At 44.2% G+C, this 21091-nt stretch overlaps 2 protein-coding genes across 2 annotated transcripts; one reads left to right on the top strand and one right to left on the bottom strand.

Annotated features, from left to right (window-relative positions):
- Window positions 1-2747: 2747 nt before the first annotated feature.
- Window positions 2748-12194, bottom strand: LOC306914372 (gamma-glutamyl hydrolase-like; the record flags this gene model as incomplete). The annotated part of the gene is made up of 9 exons (XM_079491367.1): window positions 2748-2986; window positions 5124-5261; window positions 5771-5861; window positions 6948-7054; window positions 7853-7991; window positions 8376-8460; window positions 9897-9947; window positions 11093-11207; window positions 12086-12194. 9 exons carry the CDS (start codon window positions 12192-12194, stop codon window positions 2865-2867), a joined length of 957 nt encoding a protein of 318 aa, XP_079347493.1. The 3' UTR covers window positions 2748-2864.
- Window positions 12195-15906: 3712 nt separating this feature from the next.
- On the top strand, window positions 15907-20720 carry LOC306914107 (histone H2A.Z). The gene is made up of 5 exons (XM_079491027.1): window positions 15907-16043; window positions 17286-17363; window positions 17841-17954; window positions 18530-18659; window positions 19239-20720. The coding sequence occupies exons 1-5, from the start codon at window positions 16041-16043 to the stop codon at window positions 19298-19300; spliced, it is 387 nt and encodes a 128-aa protein (XP_079347153.1). The 5' UTR covers window positions 15907-16040; the 3' UTR covers window positions 19301-20720.
- The last annotated feature ends 371 nt before the right edge of the window (window positions 20721-21091 follow it).

Consider the following 21091-nt stretch of genomic DNA (forward strand, 5'->3'; position numbering starts at 1 on the left):
TCACTGCTGCTAGAGTAGAGCTGTCCATGGCTAAATAAATGCCCTGTGTCCCTGCATGCTACAGAGTAGAGCTGTCCTGCAGGCTAAATAAATGCTTTGAAACCAAAGATGCTTTCTTTTGCGTTCCAATCTATCTGAAGCATTTGGCAGGAACAGCCTGTAGGCTGTACCCTACTGCTAGTTCTGCATAGTGCACCACCCAAAGATGTTTCCTTCCTTATTTGGGGGGGCATATGGGTGTCTAACGCCACAATGTCGCAGGGCCGTGCAGAGAGCACTAGGGGGGCAGGGGCTCAAACTCCAAAAAAAGGCACATGTGTGGGCGCGCGCAGCGCGCGCCGATTTTTGGGGGTGGTCTTTTTGTGGAGTACTTCCCTTGCGCCATTTCATGTCATTGGACAGTAAAATAAGAAATATGTTCTCATTAGTCTGAAACTAAAACTGACTGATGGCAGATTAAAAGATAATTCATTATGATAGTGGCATTTATCATTACTTGTGAAATGTTTGTCTTGAAGGGCCAATGGCACTTATTGGCCCCCCACACAAGCCCTTATTGGTCCCCCACACAAGCCCTTATTTGCCTCCCACACAAGCCCTTATTGGCCTCCCACATAAGCCCTTATTTGCCCCCCACACAAGCCCTTATTTGCCCCCCACACAAGCCCTTATTTCCCCCCCACACAAGCCCTTATTGCCCCCCCACACAAGCCCTTATTGCCCCCCCACACAAGCCCTTATTTGCCCCACACAAGCCCTTATTTGCCCCCCACACAAACCCTTATTTCCCCCCCACACAAGCCCTTATTGGCCCCCCACACAAGCCCGTATTTGCCCCCCACATAAACCCTTATTGGTCCCCCACACAAGCCCTTGTTTTCCCCCCACACAAGCCCTTATTGGCCCCCCACAAGCCCTTATTGCCCCCCCACATAAGCCCTTATTGGCCCCCCACAAGCCCTTATTGGCCCCCACACAAGCCCGTATTTGCCCCCCACATAAGCCCTTATTGGTCCCCCACACAAGCCCTTGTTTTCCCCCCCACACAAGCCCTTATTGGCCCCCCAAAAGCCCTTATTGGCCTCCCACATAAGCCCTTATTTGCCCCCCACACAAGCCCTTATTTGCCCCCCACACAAACCCTTATTTCCCCCCCACAAGCCCTTATTGCCCCCCCCCACACAAGCCCTTATTGGTCCCCCACACAAGCCCTTGTTTTCCCCCCACACAAGCCCTTATTGGCCCCCCACAAGCCCTTATTGCCCCCCCACATAAGCCCTTATTGGCCCCCCACAAGCCCTTATTGGCCCCCACATAAGCTCGTATTGCCCCCCCCCCCCCCCCCCCCCCCCCCCCACACACACACACATGTCCTTATGTGGCAAATATATATATATATATTTTTGTTTTAATGTCGCCACTATTATACACCTAATATGCCAATTTAGTCTTTCAAACTGAGACAGAACAAACATTCCTCAGCTGTCTAAAGACCTGCCACTAGGTGGCAGTGTCAACGTGTCTGACATTGACTTTGTCTCCACCAGGCCGAAGGCATGGGGAGACAAAGAGAGTTTGTACTCCGTCCGTGTTTGTGGTCCGTGTGTGTGTGTGTGTGTGTGTGTGTGTGTGTGTGTGTGTGTGTGTCAAAGTTTGCAGGATTGGCCAGTTTTGAACAAAAAGCCTCAAATCCTGAACGCAGTGTGCAATTTACGTGAAATCTTTCACAGACTTTCCTACTATAGGTTGAGGAATATATCCCACCCTTTTCACATTGGCCAACAGGTGGATTTTTGCTAAACACATTTTTGGAACAAAATGACTCAAATCACCCAATTGCCATCCAAGGCGTATAAGAAGAAATGGCACCCTTTTCACATTGGCCTATTATAGCGCCACCAGGAGGCCACAACCTGACCTGGCCTGGTGGAGACCTGTGCCCTGAGGGGCACTTTATCTATTTATTTTTTATTTTTTTTAATATATATTTTGTATCCCACAATTTTGTAACCCATTTTTCACCCCTGTGTGATCCTGGGCTCTACACACCCTCCGCCAACCTAGTCCCCATATATGGGGGACATGGGGAGAGCAACGGACTTGAACTCATGCTTCCTTCATGCCTGAGTGTCCAAGTTGCTCTTTTGCACCTGACAGGGGGGAGTTTCCCTGGTTGGACGTAGCGCGTGGAAGGAACACGTTATTCCAACCAGTTCCTTTCCCCTCCATCAGGCGCCCCGGCTGGCCAGGGGGAGGCAGTTTAGAGACCAGGATTACTGCATGTTTTTTGTGAGGGTACCTACCCTAGGGGTCACGGGGAGAACATGCAAACTCCACACAGAAAGGCCCTTTCGCCAACCCCGCCTCAGGTATGGGCACTGATTTCATTTCATTTCATATTTATTTATTTAATTTCAGTTATGGTTTTACATGATCATATTCATTTTTACTTTGTACTTATTTTTTACATATTCCATACCAAAAGAAAAGGAGCAGGAAGAAGATAAATCTTGATGACGCGGAGGAGGAAACACGCCACCAGCACCCACAGCGTCCCAAGCGGGAATCGAACCCAGGACCTTCTAGCTGTGAGGCGACAGCACTACCAACTGTGCCACCGTGCCCCGCTTTATCTAGTTTTGAATTTGTATCCCAGTGGTTCTCAACCTGTGGGTCAGGACCCCGTCCCCACATGATTTTGTGGGGGTCCCCAGATGACGGTGAAGTGACAATTTAACTTAACCTCAGTAAAACTATCATGACAATTAACAATTATGTGTATGACATTGTGGGCATATTTAATTGCGGATTTGGAATGATACGGAACATAAATAAAACATAAATAAATAAATACAAAATAAAATTCAGTCAAAGTAGTATTTCTCCATGAAGACGTTTCCTGATCCTCTGAAGACAGGAGAGAAGTTATAGATCATAGCCTCGTCTTCCTCCAGACGACAGGAGAACTGGTGGTTACTCTTCATGGCTGGAGAGAGAGAGGCAGAGGAGGGGGGAGAGAGAGAGAGGGAGAGAGAGGAGGGGGAGAGAGAGAGGGAGAGGAGGGGGGAGAGAGAGGGAGAGGAGGGGGGAGAGAGAGAGAGAGGGGGGGGGGGGGTGAGAGGCAGAGGAGGGGGGAGAGAGAGAGAGAGAGGGAGAGGAGGGGGAGAGAGAGAGGGAGAGGAGGGGGGAGAGGGAGAGAGGGAGAGGAGGGGGGAGAGAGAGAGAGGGAGAGATAGAGAGAGAGGAGGGGGAGAGAGAGAGAGAGGGAGAGGAGGGGGGAGAGAGAGAGAGAGAGGGAGGAAGGAGGGGGAGAGAGAGAGAGAGAGAGAGGGTTGGTGGAAGTTAGCAGTTAGCAGACATGGGAGAGAGAGGAGGCAAGATTTCATTTTCAGGTGTGTGGGGGGAGGCTGCTCCCCCCCACACACCTTTCTCCCCATACTAACTGTACATGTTTTTCCCTTTTTTCTAGGCCCTCCTTGTTCCAGCGTTTAGTGTGTGTGCGCACAAACTTTGTCCTACACGAACATTAAGTTCCCATTGACAATGAATGGACAATTTTACGTCATAGTGTAAAAAACACAAACATTGCGTAACACAAACATGGATGACGAAGGTGAGGGCGCAAGTTTGTGACTGGCCGAAATGAGATGATGTATGATGATGTACGATAAGAGCGCCCCTCACTTCATCTTTATGATGATTTCCTGTTTTTTTGAGTGGTGTAAACCACTCCTACAACTGGCTTTTGTGTGCATAAAAAAATGACCATGGTTGCTATGTTCAAAATAATTTCTGACGTAATTAAATCACACCCGGGTGAACTGGATGACCGTAGCAACCGTGGTCATTTTCTCTGCGCAAAAACAACCAGTTTTGAAATCACATCCGGGTGTGATTTCATTACGTCAGACATTACGTCAGACCACAGCTGATCATGCTATATAAAACCTTACACCACTCAGTTCACACGGGTGTGATTTTTTTATAGAAGTGTATATTTGTACGTCTCTAAATGTTCTGATGAATTGAAAAAGGTGGACCCTGCATGTTGTAAACAAGTGTAATGCTTAATCACGGTTCGTCCACAAAGTAACAGTTTTTGTATTGACTTTCGGCTTTCGTTTGAAATGTACCCATTCTTCATACCGTGAAATACAAATTCCAATCAATCAATCAATCAATCAATCAATGGACTGTGTGCCTGATGTGTGCAAATAACAAAGCCAGACTAGCCAGTAGGCGGGCTCGAAACCGGATCTGAGCACTGAGCAGTAAATAGAAAGTGTTAACTTGTCACATTTTATTACTGAGAACATACGGAACATAAAATGTCACAGAAGTGCTGCAGGATGTCTGTACACATACATCCTGAAGTATGTGTACAGATTCATCTGTTATGTATTGATATTGCGGCGAGCAGGTGTCGTAAATGAATAATGTGGTCATAATTTAGCCTTTGATCACACAAAGGTGTGCATGTGTGTGTGTGTGCGTGTGCGTGTGCGTGTGTGTGCGTGTGTGTGTGCGTGCACCAGTGTTAGAAGATCTTGTGTGAGAGAGTCTGTCTAGTTGCGAGGGCCAAATGTGTCGACAAGTATAATATAATTTGAGTCATATACATTGTGAAGAGTCCAAAAAAATTGTTTGGCTATTTTTTGGCTATTCAAAATCAACTGCGACGGAACGGGCTGCGATGCGATTATTGTTTCTTAAAAAAAAAAAAACACTGCCTAGCGGCGGCACCATTCTCTCACACACACACACACACACACACACACACACACACACACACATGAATCGTGTATGAATCATGAATGTGTGTGTAAATCGGTGCACCGATGTGCTTATATAAATGCACCATTTACCATGTATTTGTACGATAAGTACAATGGCTTCCATTAAAGCATGCTAACTTTCCTGGAAAATAAAGCCTGCTGTTACTAGTAGCTTGGATTCCAGCATATTATGATGAGCCCCAATTATATGAAGATAGGTTGAAAAGTGGTGAAGTGATCCTTTAAGTGCTGTAACATTCACTCATAAACACAGGACACGCACACACACATAGTCGCACACACGCACGCACACACTCCTAGTAGCCATGCCCGTCGGCGGCGTCTCACCTTCTGACACAAAGAAGATGGCAGCGTAGAAGGAGATAGTCATGGCAGTGACAGAGTGAACCATGCCAGGCTTGTCTATCCACTCAAAGGGTGCTTTCTCTGGATGCCACTGCACTCCATAGAATGGATACTTGTAGGCTGAAAGACGAGACAAAGTACATTTAAAATATAGTAATCATACAAGTAACAGTAGTAACTTAAAAAATAACTTAACTTAAAAACAACCTTAAAAAAGTACGTCATTTATTCTAATTGTTGTATTTGCAATTTACGAGCTGCGTTCGCTTCCCGCGTTCGCGCGTCTTACTTGTTTGATACTCCTATGAGACAAAAACGCATCACATATGCTGTGTTGTAGCAGCCAACGCCCAACGTCCTGGACCTCCAAGTACAGATCTAGGGTCAGATTTCCTGATTTCCTGACTTATTTTTTAAAAGGTCAAACTGGATTCCAAACCAGCAGCCAAGGAATTTAGTGAATGCACACATTTTTTTGTGATATGGCGAAATTATCGTACATTTGGCCATTTTTAGAATGCGTGCAGAGGGTGAAATTATCGTACATCTGGCAACACTGTTGTGAGCTACTCTGCTACACTCACAACACCAAAGGCTGAGGTTGTGAGCCACTACTCTGCTATACATACCTTCCATGCTGGAGATGAAGTCGGTGTTGCCATCACTGTTGGTGGACAAAACCTTATAGAACGTATTGAGCTTGACGTTATGGTTGTATTCCTGTTGGATCACATTTACCAGGGATGGAAGTATAGTTACTTAAGTAAAAGTAATGCAATAATGGAATGTAGATAAGATACTCTGTTACAAGTAGAAGTCCCGTATTCAAAGTGTACTTGAGTAAAGTTACAAAGGTATCGGTATCAAAATATACTTCAAGTACCAAAAGTAAAAGTGCAGAATGTCCCAATTCAGTTCTAAAAATATTTTCCTTGTAGATCAGCTATTTTCAAATGGTTGAAATATATGGCTGAAGTGGTTAGTGTATGTTTTGTAATAATAATAATAATAATAATAATAATAATCAGTTAAATAGTTTATTAGGGATCCTATACGGCCTTCATCAGGCTATCTGATGAAGGCCGTATAGGCGGAAACGTTGCTGGTTCCCTAATAAACGATTTCAAGTGCATTTGAAGACTTTTTTTCATGACGTCACTTCGGTCACTTGGCTGCCTACACTCCTACACACCTGTGCAAAAAGCACCTGGCTTTTTATTGTAATAATAATCAAAATCTACAAAGTAACTAACTTAGATTTAAATGTCTTGATTGACTTGAATACACGTACAGGACCTTATTGGAAATACAAGCCTTGGTTATAAATGGTACATAGATTGTGCATTACATTCACCCATTCACACACACACACACACACACACACACACACACACACACACACACACACACACACACACACACACACACACACACACACACACACACACACACACACAGATTGTGCATTACATTCACCCATTCACACACACACACACACACACACACACACACAAACAAACACACACACACACACACTTACATAGATTGTGCATTACATTCACCCATTCACAAATTCACACACAGATGGCGGATGAAACAATGCAAGGCACCAACCTGCACATCAGGAGCAATTAGGGGTTCAGCCTTGCACAGGGACACGTCGACACTATACTAAGGCTAGGGAGCTCAGGTTCGAACAGGGTACCTCACGGTTCCCATCCAGCTGATCTACCGGCCACTCTACCCCTGAGCCACTGCCGCCCCATCATCCATCCATCCATCCATCCATCAATCAATCAATCGTACCTGCATTGTGAAACTCCATTTGTGGAAGTTGGGGGAGATGTTCTCCTCAGCCAGAGACTGCATCAGGTGTCTGGGAAACCCTCCGAACAAACGGCTGGACTTGGCCTCTGGAAGACACACGCACGCACACATGCATGCACACACATGCACACACAGGCACACACACAGGCACACACACACACACACACACACACACACACACACACACACGTAAATGCAAGGTAAATGCATAATTATGACAACACTAAAGTTTGCCTAATATTATGCAAGTAAATAGAATAACATTTGATATACAGTATGTGGGTTAATAAATAGGTCTAGATTTAAGAAGTCATTTCAATCGATGATCACTCCTCCATAAGGGTAAGGGGCGAGCTCATGCACGTGCATGAGCCTGCCTGATTTACACTGGCATTTACAGGCTGCATAAAGGCTCATACACCGAGTCTGGATTCTCGGTGGTTAGGTGACCACCGAACTACAACATGACGTCACCAGCCGCGGTGAAGAGCAAACCACCGCCACCGCAGCAGCCCTTCTCTCTGTTTTTACTCACCACCGCTCAATGTTATTTCAGCTCCGGTGGTCACCTCACCGCCGAAAGTCCAGACTATGAATAGGCCTTAAGTGGTACACTGTGATGCAAGCAACACGGCTGCAGCTAATCCAATTAATTATGTATGTGTACTGTTAAGGCCCACCACGGTGGTTGGGAAAACTACAACATGACGTCACTGAGCTGCGGTGATAAGCGACTCGCCGCTCACCCAAACACATCTCTCTGGTTTTACTAAACCACCGAAAAGGTGAGTATACCTTATCACCTAAAATGGGACGTAGGCTATGCGTTATAGGCCTTTAGGTTTTGGGAAACGCTGGCTCATTGTACGATGATTATTTATTACCTTCTGTGAATGTGAGAGGCAGAGCCACAGACAGAGTATCTGTCAGGACGCGGGTGTTCTGCTTCGTTATGAGGACCACGAGCAGCTGGTGACCCAGACACACGCCCCAGATGGGGAAGTAATCCCCCGCATCGTTGGCCTGAGGACCACACAGAGGACATCAAACTGATCAAAGTTATGTCTTCATTCTTCAACACACTTCTGAATATTACTAGCTGCATCCGGTAATACAAGTAAAAAGCATCAGGCCAAGCCAATTTTATTCATGATATATATAGCGCCAAATCACGATTCTTTTCACAGGACACTTTACATGTAGAGCAGGTGGAGACCATACTTTTGTTCACAGGGAAAATAGCCCTTAAAAAACAACTTATTTTCTATCAATTACACAATACTTTACCTTCACAGTCAGTTCACAGAAGATATTTACCTTCACAGCCGATTCAAAGAAGATCTTTACCTTCACAGTCAGTTCACAGAAGATCTATACCTTCACATTCAGTTCACAGAAGATCTTTACCTTCACAGCCAATTCAAAGAAGATCCTTGCTGTTCGGGCGAACCCTGACGTCTGAAGGTCAGCACATCCTCCTGGCAGCATCAAACTGATGAAGAAGAGAGGAGGTGAAACCACACTAAATGACTTGTGTAAGAACAAAGACTCCTAACAAATGGTAAAGTTGCATTTATATAACGCTTTTATCCAAAGCTCTTTACATAGATTAGATTGTGCATTCCATTCACACACACACACTTGCATACACCGGTGGTGGAGCAAACCATGCAAGGCACCAACCTGCACATCGGGAGGAATTAGGGGTTCAGAGTCTTGCTCAAGGACACTTCGACGCTAACTCTGGGGGAGCCCGGGATCGAACTGGGAACCTTGCGGTCCCATTCAGCCTCTCTACAGGCCACTGTATCCCTGAGCCACTGCCGTCCCCGTGTGCTATATTGCTTTATTAAACAGCTTGGTTGAATGCTTGATTCTGATGGGTCCGCTCTTTAACAGACCGCTGTCTAATCAAAGCCTCAGAGCACCTGGCTGCGCTGCTTGGATTTTATGCTGTATCCAAGATGACAGCCATGTAAACAAACACACAATGTCATTTACAGCTAAAAGTTGCTCTCAATAATGTTTTTGAAAACATTTGAAGTGAGAAATACATGATGCCGCAACCGGAAATGTATTCTATTTGATCAACACTTCCATGTTTTCCGAGGCGACCGTGTTGCGCTGGAAGGGTACACTTACACTTACTTTCAGGTTGTTTAAAAACCTTGACAGTTTAAGCTACACTGTCAATATAATAATCAATGAAAGCTGGTGGCTCCGCTTCAACTCATCTGGAGATTTACGAGCCTGCAAGTTTACAATGTTGTTAATAACTGCATCCTGCAGAGAGACTCAGGACATATCCAGACAGAGACGTTTTTAAAAATGTTTACCGTACAAACAGAACTGTCTCAAGTGTGTCCACAACATGGAACCACGAAAATGCGACCCACCCACTGCACAACCACTTTGAAGTTCAAAGGGATGAATTAAGAGCTCTGGCCGTGCTCTCCCCCTCCCCTCACAGAAAAAACACATCCCTGCAAGGGATGAATGTCAAAATAAGCGGTGGAACAAAACCAAAATACAGCCAGAGGGATGTGTCTTTCTGCAAGGAAATGTAACACACCAGCACAGTAATATGGAAATGAGAGCTAAAATATTTTATTCATAATATGAATAAAATATTTTAAATATATTAAAAAATATAAATAAATAGGGTAAATATTACCTAGTTTCCCTTTAAGCACGCTGTAACGCTTTTATAAAATGTTCATTGTTGCTTTTTATCATAATGTTTTATAGAGAGATGACTTCCGCACACCCGGTAGGTTTGGAGCAGGGGCGATGATGACGAGGCATATACAATGTGAAAGGAGGGACACCCGCACACCGCCACTTGCTGCGTTCAGAGCATTTTATTAAAGCAACGTTTCGGTCTTGCGACCTTCCTCAGGCTTCATAATGTTTTAAAAGTGAGCTCACCCATTTATGGAATGGAATAACTTTGCATACTCTTCTTCTGTGTGGTTGATTCTGCTTAAACAAAGAGAGAAAGGAAAGGAAATGCCTGTTAGATGTCATCACTGCCTGGAGAACCCTCGATGGAGGCCTTTGTCTGAGGACGACCTAGAGAAAGTCTTGACTTTGGTATGTGGTAAGACTGGCCGGACCTAAATGATATTGTGCTGCTGGGTTGAGTTTGCAGAATTACAGTACATTTCAAGCACAAACTCAATACAAAGGCTGTTAACTGTGAGTGGACGACTCAATTAAGCATTACACTTGTTTACAAGAGGGTCCACCTTGTTCAATTCATCAAAACATTTAGAGACGTACAAATAGACACTTCTATATAGACAAAGAACAGAACAGGGGGGGGGGGGGATTCAGATTTTACGGGGGCCAGTTTCGAATTGCAGCCGTCCGTAGGTGCCCTTTGAGAGTGGTTTTGAAGGAGTCAAGGGATTTGCATGTCTTAATGACTGTTGGTAGGGCGTTCCACATTTTGGTGGCATAGGAGCGAAAATAATTTAGTCCCTTGTTTGTGCCGACTCTGGGTTGTATGAGGGTCTATACTGTACCTCTGAGGCGGTGGCTGCCTATGGCAAGCCGTTTGAACATTTAATGGCTATAGACTGGATATGTAATCCAGATATCTTCGATTAAAAGTTTACAATGGCTTGCCATAGCTATACATGCCCCCAGTATCTCTTGTCAGAGAAATCCTGGTCTTTATACTGGCTCCCCCTGGCCAGCCGGGGAGCCTGATGGAGGGGAACAACGTGCTCCTTCCACGCACTACGTCACTCCCCCCTGTCAGGTGAAAAGAAGCGGCTTCGACGCTCATGCATAGAAGGAAGCATGAGGACAGTCCGTTGCTCTCCCCAGGTTGGCAGAGGGAGTGTAGCGCCCAGGATTACAAAAGAAAATGGGTTACAAAAATCGTGGGATTAAAAAACCATTACATCACCTAATCAACACGAGTTAGACTTTAATAATAGCGCCCCTCACTTCACGCGGGTGTGATTTTTAGAATCGGCCTCAGTCCTAAATGGGTTAAGCACACACAAAACTATGCCTAACGCTAAACTTAACCCCAACCTCCCAGAATAGTCATCTCAAAACCACGGCCATCGGGTAACTAAACATTTCAAATGTGCGTGCGTGCGTGTACGTACTTGACGGGCACCACTCTGGCACCGGCAGACTCCAGGAACTTGACGAAGGACCCAGCGATGAAGCAGGAGCCCCGGGCGAAGGTGTCAATGAGACTGTTCTCCTGAGCCAGTATACCTACAGAGACAACACAGAGGATTGTGTCAGTCAGTGGCCTTGTGGTTAGAGTGTCCGCCCTGAAACTGGGAGGTCGGGGGTCCGATCCCCGGCCGGGTCATACCAAAGACTGTAAAAATGGGACCCAATGCCTCCCTGTTAGGCATCGTTGGATTGGGGGGTCAAATCAACTAATCAAATGATTCCCGAGCGCGGCACGGCTGCAGCTCACCGCTCCTTGGCTGTGGCTCACTGCTCCAAGAGATGGGTCAAATGCGGAGAACAAATTTCACTTGCGGTAACGTGTGTGACAAATCGTATGACTTTGACTTTGGCAGGCAGGCAGGCAGGCAGACAGACAGACAGACAGACAGACAGACCCCCTAGGGACCGGAGTTCATGGGGTTTAAGTGGTTAAGCAAATGCTGGTGGCAAACATTGAAGACAAAAGTGAGGACGCAAATTGTGATTGGCCGGAATGAGATGATGATGTATGATGATAAGAGAGAGGCTAATGACCTAGCCTACTTGTATGACATTGTCAAGCAAAATAAGTGAAAATAGCAGATATACAAGGCAAGCTCACAAGTCACTACAACAGCAAAAAAAACACTCAAGTTAAAGTTAAATGTAGCATTTTCACTATTTTCGTTTTCCTTTTTTTGTAAAGACGATAAAAAGTCTACTGGAAAATAAAACGTTTATTTAATGGCATTACCCTTAGCTCATAATGATCAGTGGTTCAATCTCTGCTTGTTTATGCTCAACTACGAGAGCCTGCAAATCGGCATTGTGTGTAGGGCCGATTATGACGTTAACACGGCCCTGACAACAACAACAACAACAACAACAACAACAACAACAACAAAGACTATAACAATATCGGGTGTAAAACGTACCAATGATGGGCCGGCAGTTTCCTCTAGCGCCCCCTGTACTGAGCCCGTGGGGCTGCTGGGGGCTCAGCCCCTCCGTTACTGGGCCAGGAGAATCCAAGGAGGCCAACATAACTCCGGATAGGAAAACCAACTAAACTAAACGAGCACGTTCACAGTGGAACCTGTCAGTAGGCTATACTACAGTCTTGTCAGGTCTGCTACTGTACTGACAAGCTACTTTTATATGTACAGTACAGCTCAGCTGTTGCCAGATTTTGCAAGGGAAACAAGCGGCCAGGTCGATGAAAACAAATCCAAAGGGAGTTCCACCAAGACAGGTTTCAGCTGTCCTTAAAAACCTGTCATCGGAACCTGTCTATTCTACATTGCATTGACATAGCATAATTAATTACCCAGTTCGGGGTACGTCAGCTACATGTAGCTGTATTTGAAAATTGCAGACCTACAAGCTCACAACATCTTCAAAATATACATAGGGAAACTAATAAAAAGTGAAATTATTTTAATATTTGTAACAATACAAATCTTGTATGGAGGGGGGAGGGGGGCACACACATTAAAAGACAACATATAAGAAACAAGCCCATAAAACAAGCCTAAATTAACCCAACCTGCAATATTTATAAGCATCTTTACAGAAGAACAAGCCCAAACTCGCTTAAGCAGACATGGCAACACTGGATGCAGCAGTGGTGTAAAGTAACTCAGTACATTTACTCAAGTACTATACTTAGTACAATGTTGCATGTAGTAAATTTGACTTCACTAAAGTATTTTTTACTATTACTCCACTAGGTACATCTCAGAGGTAAATATTGTACTTTGAATACCAGACAACTCGCCTCGGGCGTACAGCCGGCAGAACTGCATTGCCCATGGTATTCCTAAAGTAACCTAAGTAAATGATGCTTAAATGGTTAAACCTAACCTTATTCCTAACCTTAACCTCAGTAAAACTATGCCTGAACCAAACAAAGAAATCAATTGAACACTACATACAATCTAGTTATTATATTATATATGCCTTGTGAGTTTAGTATTGGGAATTGGGTCGCCTGGTTTTTATCTTAGAAAAATGGGTCCCCTGGGGGAAAAAAACCTGTTTGGGAACCAGTGTAGGCCTACTATAGGAGCTACATACAGTGCACATTGCATACAGTAGCCTATAGGCAGTACACAGAGTGCTGCGCAGCGCTCACTGAGTTTTTGTTGTCCTAGTCTAATGTGTCCCAGTTCCCAGGTCAGAGACACAGTAGCCTACAAATGAACCTATTAACCTGCATAAGGAGAAGAGACTGGAGCAGCACGGACATTACGTGTTTTTTTGTGTGATACAGCTCCGCCCTCTGGTGGCGGGCGGGTGGTGTTACAGTGTGACACACAGACACACACACACACACACACACACACAGACAGACATGTTCTGCTAGGTCTCATAGTTAGTGCTCACTGCGTTCGCAAAAAGGCTCTGCTGCTCCAGTCTCTTCTCCTTCTGCAACTCATGTCCTTGTACCTGTGAAGCACCGGATCAGCCGTTTCAGGCTTGAGGCGCGTTGGTAGACTCCCTTTGAACCTATTAACCTATTATACAGTATATTACAAGTAAGACGCGCAAACGCGGGAAGCGAACGCAGCTCGTAAATTGCAATAACAACAATTAGAATAAATTACGTACTTTTTAAGGGTTTTTTTAAGTTAAGTTTTTTTAAATTAAATGTTTTTTCAAGTTATTGTTTTAGTGTGTGTATGTGTGCGTGCGTGCGTGTTTCTTTTTTAGGTTTTTTTTTTTTAAGTTAATTTTTTTTAAGTTAAGTTTTTTGTGTGTGTGCGTTTTTCCTTTTGAAGTTTTTTTTTTAAGTTAAGTCTTTTTTTAAGTTAATTTTTTTTTTAAGTTAAGTTTTTTGTGTGTGCGTTTTTCCTTAAGTTTTTTTTTTAAGTTAAGTTTTTTTTTAAGTTAAGTTTTTTTTTAAGTTACGTTTTTTGTGTGTGTGCGTTTTTCCTTTGTAAGTTTTTTTTTAAGTTAAGTTTTTTTTTAAGTTAAGTTTTTTGTGTGTGCGTTTTTCCTTTTTTTTTTTTTTTTTTAAGTTAAGTTTTTTGTGTGTGTGTGCGTGCGTGCGTGCGTGTGTGTGTGTGTGTGTGCGTGCGTGCATGTGTGTGTGTGTTTTTGTGTGTGATACAGCTGCGCCCTCTGGTGGTGGGCGGGTGGTGTTACAGCGTGACACACACACAGACACACACACACACAGACGTGATCTGCTGGGTCTCATAGTAAATGCTCACTGCGTTCGCAATTATACAGCAAACGTTGTATCTGCTGCTGACTGTTTGCCGTAACTAATATGTGTGAGCCCCCGGCCGGGCCCATCTTGTTTTTCATGATTTGGCTCAGCACCAAGACAAAGGGAGGATGTGCGTTCTTTTTGAGGGGCGCTAGCCCCAGAGCCATTGAAGTACGACAGTTACGACATCTCTGTTCACTTCATGGGGCCAGTCCAATGGCCGCTCTTCTACAAAGACTTCTATTGCGGGGGGATTCAGATTTTACGGGGGCCAGTTTCGAATTGCAGCCGTCCGTAGGTGCCCTTTGAGAGCGGTTTTGAAGGAGTCAAGGGATTTGCATGTCTTAATGACTGTTGGTAGGGCGTTCCACAGTTTGGTGGCATATAGGAGCGAAAATAATTTAGTCCCTTGTATGTGCCGAATCTGGATGCACATGGTTTGTTGCACTCCTTCTGGTGTTGTGGGTGTGGACTTCGTTAACATTAAGGAAGTATTTAGTCAGGTGGGTATCTTGGTGGTGTATCGAATATTGTGGACCAGACCCATTGCAAGATGCTGTACTCTGTCGTCGACCCTAAGCCATGCCAGTCTGTCAAAGTGGGCAGGGGTGAGGTGGGTTCGGGGGGTGAGGCCAAGTAGGAGCCTGACCAGTTTGTTTTGGGAAGTCTGGAGCCTTGTTTAACTATGCGCTAGCGCCACCAATGGGCCAGCCATATGTCTATGGACTTGGAATGTGTGTCGAGAGCCTAGGCTGCCTAATTATACATTTCCTTATATTAATACATCTTGCAATAGGCCTAAATGTATTTAAGTTTTCACGGACATGAGAACATCAACATACCCACAAAGATCTGGGCGCCCCTCACTTCACACAAGTGTGATTTTCTTTCTTTGATTGCAGTGGAATAACATAATATTTATGTTATAATATGCATAGGCATATCAGTCTAAACAATTTGAGTGGCAGGAGTGCAACAGTAATAATGAATGGGCACAATATAGGGCTTATGCAGTATGCATAGAAAATGAATTATGAAAACATACACTCACCTCACATCATGTGCTCATTGTAGGCTACTGTATAGCCCTGGGCAGAAAAATGAAGTAAACTGCAGCGGAACACATCACACGTGCCTCACAAATTTCAACAGAAACAAGTGTTTTATCCCATAAAACATGCCAATTCAATTCAATTCAATTCAAGTGTGTGTGTGTGTGTGTGTGTGTGTGTGTGTGTGTGTGTGTGTGTGTGTGTGTGTGTGTGTGTGTGTGTGTGTGGGTGATTATTTTGTGCAGTCGATCCCCAGTTCAAATAAGATTATTTTGTCAAACTTGGGGCGGGGACGGCCGGGGTCATTGAACATGATAAGGGGTTTGTTTGTGTGAAACACTGAACAACTACACTACCCAGAGACCACTGGGACATTTTCCTTCCCCGCACGCGGCCGGATCGACCGTCGCGATTGGCTCAACGCCACGCCAGTCGAGATCTGATTAGCTCCCTGCCTTTCCCGGAAGCGCAGGAAGCGTATAAAAGTAGGCGGGACTACGACGCATTTCATTCAAAAACCAAACCAAAACCAACATATCCATCTGAAGAAGAGAAGAACATACACCACGGCGTCTTGTAGCAAAACAACAACTTGACTATTATTATTACCGTTTATTTTCAAACATGGTAAGTCTCTCATTTTAGTTTTTCAAGGTTATAGATTTAACACGCTGCTTGCGCTCGAATGAGTGGCTGTTTAAAACGAATTAACAGCCGGCTCACTCGAGCTGCTATGCTGTAGTTAGCTGCTGGATGCTAACACGTGTTGCCATGTCTGCTTGTTACAAGCAACTGTTGGGCTTGTTTCCCTTTTCTGTAAAATCGCTTATATTGGTAGTTATGGGATGGATGCATTCTTGTTCTATTGGCTTTTTTGTACTTTTTTACTCTTATTTGAAAACTTTAGTTACTTTGATACTTTGATTACAACACATACAATAACCACTTCTTCAGTCTTCAGCCCATGGTGGCCCATCTATTGTTTTCCCCCCTTTCATTTGAAAACTTGAAATGGGACATTTTTTTCTGCACAATGGTACTACGGTACTTGATGTAGGCTACTCACTGGTTTTGAAAACAATACTTTTGTAGTTTGACTCGAGTACATTTTGACTTTTACTTGTAAGGGTACTTCAGTAGGGTGTAAACATTTTTTCCACCACTACTTATTTCTCTCGCAGGATCTGGCAACACTGCTGCTAAAAGCACCGTGTGTTGTATTATCACTGATAATGCTCGCGTTACCTGCTTTTGAGTTAGTTTATTATAATTACTTTAAACCTGGCGTCCTTATTTTAAGGCATGCTGCAGCTCCACGTTTAATTACACGCGAGATTTTAAGATTTACAAGCCCATGATGGCTTGTAGGTCTGCTATTTTCTCTTCTCAAGTGTTTAAAGCGGCCGCTTCTCAAACAATGGTCCGGGGTCCCCGAGGGCGGGTTCCAGGTGGTCACCACCAGCTAGTAAATGATTCAGAGTTTGTAACCACATGGACCCTTATTATAGATCAACCTTTGAGAGTAATGGATTCATTGTATACACTCTCCAGGACTTAAATTATTAAACATTTGCATTACAAGATGTCTACTTTATTAACTGTTTAAAACGCAAGAAATCTGAAAGGGAGAATGTAGAATAATTGTGTTTGATCAACGTTTGCCTGTTATCTCTCCTAAATGTACCAACGTCAATTCAGCATGAAATTGTGGACAATCTTATCCAACAATAACTATGATATGAATTAGTTTTGGGTCTGAGAGGTGAAATGTCATCTAAACTGTGGCTCAAATGCTGAATTAAATAATAGACCTGTCCTTGATATGAAAAAGGTGTTATTTGTATGACGTGATGTCCCTGGTGTTTTCAGGCTGGTGGCAAGGCAGGTAAAGACTCCGGGAAGACCAAGACCAAGTCTATCTCTCGTTCCCAGAGGGCTGGACTGCAGGTTAGTTTGCTTTATCAATACAATGCAGCCATTGTTAATGGGTTACTTTTGAGTCTTAAAAATAAAAGCTTTGTCAGTAACATCATCTCGATCAGTGAAAGTGTTTTTTTTTTTGTTTTTGCTAAAGTGATTTTGAAATAAGTGTTAAATACTGTCTCTGTTCTGATCGTACTCTTTGCTGTAAGTGTTCAGAAAGAAATAAACGGACCAAATTGCTACGTGGAGTCGTGGACACTAATTTAAAAATGAAGCTGATTAATTGGGTACTCTCGACTTGCTGGAAATGTGCACTCCACCTGTACATTGATGTTCTGTTCAATCCACCTGAACATTGTTTTTAAAGGGCTGGAGAGACAGAACTGTTAACAATGATTACAATCAGAACACAGAGTTTTAACTATTTTTTTCCCAACAACTTTTGGTTTTAACCAAAACATAAATAAATGCCATAGTAAGTTCGTTTTTTTTTTGTCTCAGTTTCCAGTGGGTCGAATCCATCGCCACCTGAAGTCCCGGACCACCAGCCATGGCAGAGTTGGAGCCACGGCCGCTGTGTACAGTGCTGCTATCCTGGAGTATCTCACCGCTGAGGTACGCCATGGAATGGTTTCATTTCATAAGGGCTTCCAGATTGATCTAGCTGCTGTCTGGGCAGAAACCCCTTATCTATAACAAATTTTTCCAATGACTGGGGGGGGTTCACCCTATTATAGCCTGTCTGTAGTTTTTATAATATGTACTATCCAGTTGATGCTCTAATTAAAATTCTGAAATATCTTTTTATATTTTATAACTGGGGGGGGGGGGACATATTTGGGGGCTATCTGCACGCACAAAGCACGCGTGAAAAAAAATCTTGACGGGGGATATCCCCCCACTTTTGTGCACAATTACGCCGATTTTCTGCGTTTTTGTGGATTTCACGGCAAAACACTGCGTGCCTGTGCATTGCATATATGACTATGCTGCACTGTCTGTATGTTGTGCACAACTAAAATGGCCAGTTCATTTTCCCCATCCGGCACCTTGTGAGGTTGTAGATCGGGCTGTGTTCAATCACAAGACGCATTCTTCATACTTGGTATATTTGCTTCCACTTCAGTTCACGGCCCTAGAATCCTGTGGCTTTGCCCTGTGATGTATTGTGTTTGTGACCGTTCTCTCAGGTTCTGGAGCTGGCTGGGAATGCCTCTAAGGACCTGAAGGTGAAGCGCATCACGCCGCGCCACCTGCAGCTCGCCATCCGCGGAGACGAGGAGCTGGACTCGCTCATCAAGGCCACCATCGCCGGCGGCGGTGAGTACAGTGCTCGGCGGTTTTCGTCACACTCGCATGCATTTGAGTTGGTGCTCCAATCAGCGCTACTAGATTTTCAGGCTGCGTAGAGGGAGACCTGGACATCTGGACATCTAGTTATTTAAACCCTCTTTACACATTCTGCACAATCAGTACTTTTTTTTTTTTGCAGTACATTTTGAAGCCAATTCTTTCGTATTTTTACTCAAGTAAATGTTGAATTCTGTACTTCTACTTAATTAAAAACTTAATGTTAAACTTGATGTTAAAAGTACTTTTTCCACCACTGGATAAACCCTAAACATGATTTCTAATTTCAGTCATGAGATTTTTTTTTTGTGGGGGGGCTTAGGGCCGATTCATACTCCTATTTTTAGAGCCGAATAAAAGTCGGTTCGGCTCTGTAGAGCCTACAATGTGACGTCATTTGAGGTTCGGGGGGGGCGGGTACCGTCCTAAAGTCGGCTCTTCGGTGCTACTGAAAATTTATGACGAGCCAAAATCATTTCGGCACTACAGCGCCGAAACAGCAGTAAAATAGGAGGTCACATTGACTGATGAATTGTTTGTGTTTTGCAGGTGTCATTCCGCACATCCACAAGTCGCTGATCGGGAAGAAGGGACAGCAGAAGACTGTATAACGTGCCATGCGGATGTTTTTGAAGTGGCTTCAGAGAAGCTCATTGGTTTTTGTTTTGTTGGTATTAAACTTGTGTTCAGTTTAAAACCGTTCATGTGGAAATATGGAATAAGGTTCAGTCAGTGAGTCCATCCTGTAAAGTGTGGTGCAGGGACCCTCCGGGTTCCTGCAAATTGAACCAAATGGACCCATGTTTTAGAAGGCCTTTTATAAGTCAGCCAATGGGTTTATTGACTTCATGCTCGGCACTGGAGTCCTTCTGGTACTTTTTAATTAATGTTAAAGCGCAAGACATGTTTCAGCATCAAACCTGCTTCGGCCGAAACGCGTCCCTCCGTGTTTGTCCGTGCGCTTGAATAATTAATTAAAAGTACCGGAAGAGTGCTGGGTATTTCTTTTGTAAATCGTAGGGGGGGGAACTTGTTGTTGGTGGATCATGAGTGTGTGTGTGTGATAGGACCTGAAAATATGGAGAACTATGCCTGGGCAGGGAGAAGCCAGAGGAAACGCTGGTGGTCCTGATGTGTATCGGGTCGTCCAACCTAGTTATAGGAATTTTAAATAACTCGAAATGAGTGTCGTGGAAACATTTGTTGGTTCTTGCCAGTAGGCGTGTCTTGGATCAGCTCCTGGTGGAAGTTGTGGAGAAGCTCAGGAGACAAGCGGTAGCCTGTACTCTCCTTCAGGGTCTCGTCAGACTCCTGGGCGGTCTGGCGGATAGTGGCAGCCAGGGACCGTGATGGCCAGGTAGTCTGACTGGACCGCTATGCGCTCCTCTGCAATGTGTTTATATTGCTTCCTTCATGGCCTCTGGACCTTCTCCAAGCTCCGGGTGCGCTCCGCCTTGCCTTTGCTGGGGAACTCCTTCACCCTCATCGCCCACTTGGCGAGCCTGCAGAGCTCTGCTGGCTGTAGTCACCATCAAAACTGTTCTTGTTAATGGCCTGGCTTTTGGAGATTGGAGAGACACTGGCTCATTTGATCATGAGTTTCTGACTCTTGTTGTATCTGCTGGGACAGTTTTGTCATGGTCAGCCTCCAATGAACTCCAGTCTTTCTCATGGCCTCGTTCAGTGTCCTGATGGCTGTGACACTGGGCTAGACAGACCTCAAGAGCTGGTGTCTGACGGCAGCTTGTTGTAGTGGCTCTCCACACGCTGAAAGAACAAAACTTCATGCTTTTGCCATTTACCTGTTGCAGAGTTCTTCCTCTGGCATCGCCCTGCCCAGGCATAGTTCAATTTTCGGGGTCCTATCGCACACGGTCATGCTCCACCTCCCCGGCGAGGTGGCCTATTTTAGGTTTTTAGGGCACGCTTTTATAGCTGAATGTCATAGCTTTGTTTTATTCAGTTATTTATTTGTACCTTAAATGTTGTTACTTTGTATTTCTGTTCAATAAAAGCTGGGCAGCCACTGGATTTTTGTATTCTTCATTCATACTACCGTCTACCCACTAAAGCGTTTTTTTTCCTCTAGTCTTTTGAATACTGTTATTTTAGTTGTCAAATGTTTTACTTAATAGTTTTATTCAACTAAATCTACAGTTTATTTAGTAAATTAAAATGTATTGTTATGCCTGGTTTTACAGAGCTTACAGTTAGCCACTGTAAGCTCACAACACGTTGCATTAAGTTAAAGTTTAGGATCCTACTGGACCTGTATCCATGTAATGGTGAGAGATGAAGCCTGTCTGCCTTTGAATTTAATGTATATACCCTATTGGCCTGAATATAAGACTTTATTTATTTTTCCCACTGGAAATATCCTAAAAAAATGGGCTCTTATTATA

This window comes from Electrona antarctica (assembly GCF_951216825.1).
Source record: "Electrona antarctica genome assembly, chromosome: 21".
Taxonomy (NCBI): Eukaryota; Metazoa; Chordata; class Actinopteri; order Myctophiformes; family Myctophidae; genus Electrona; species Electrona antarctica.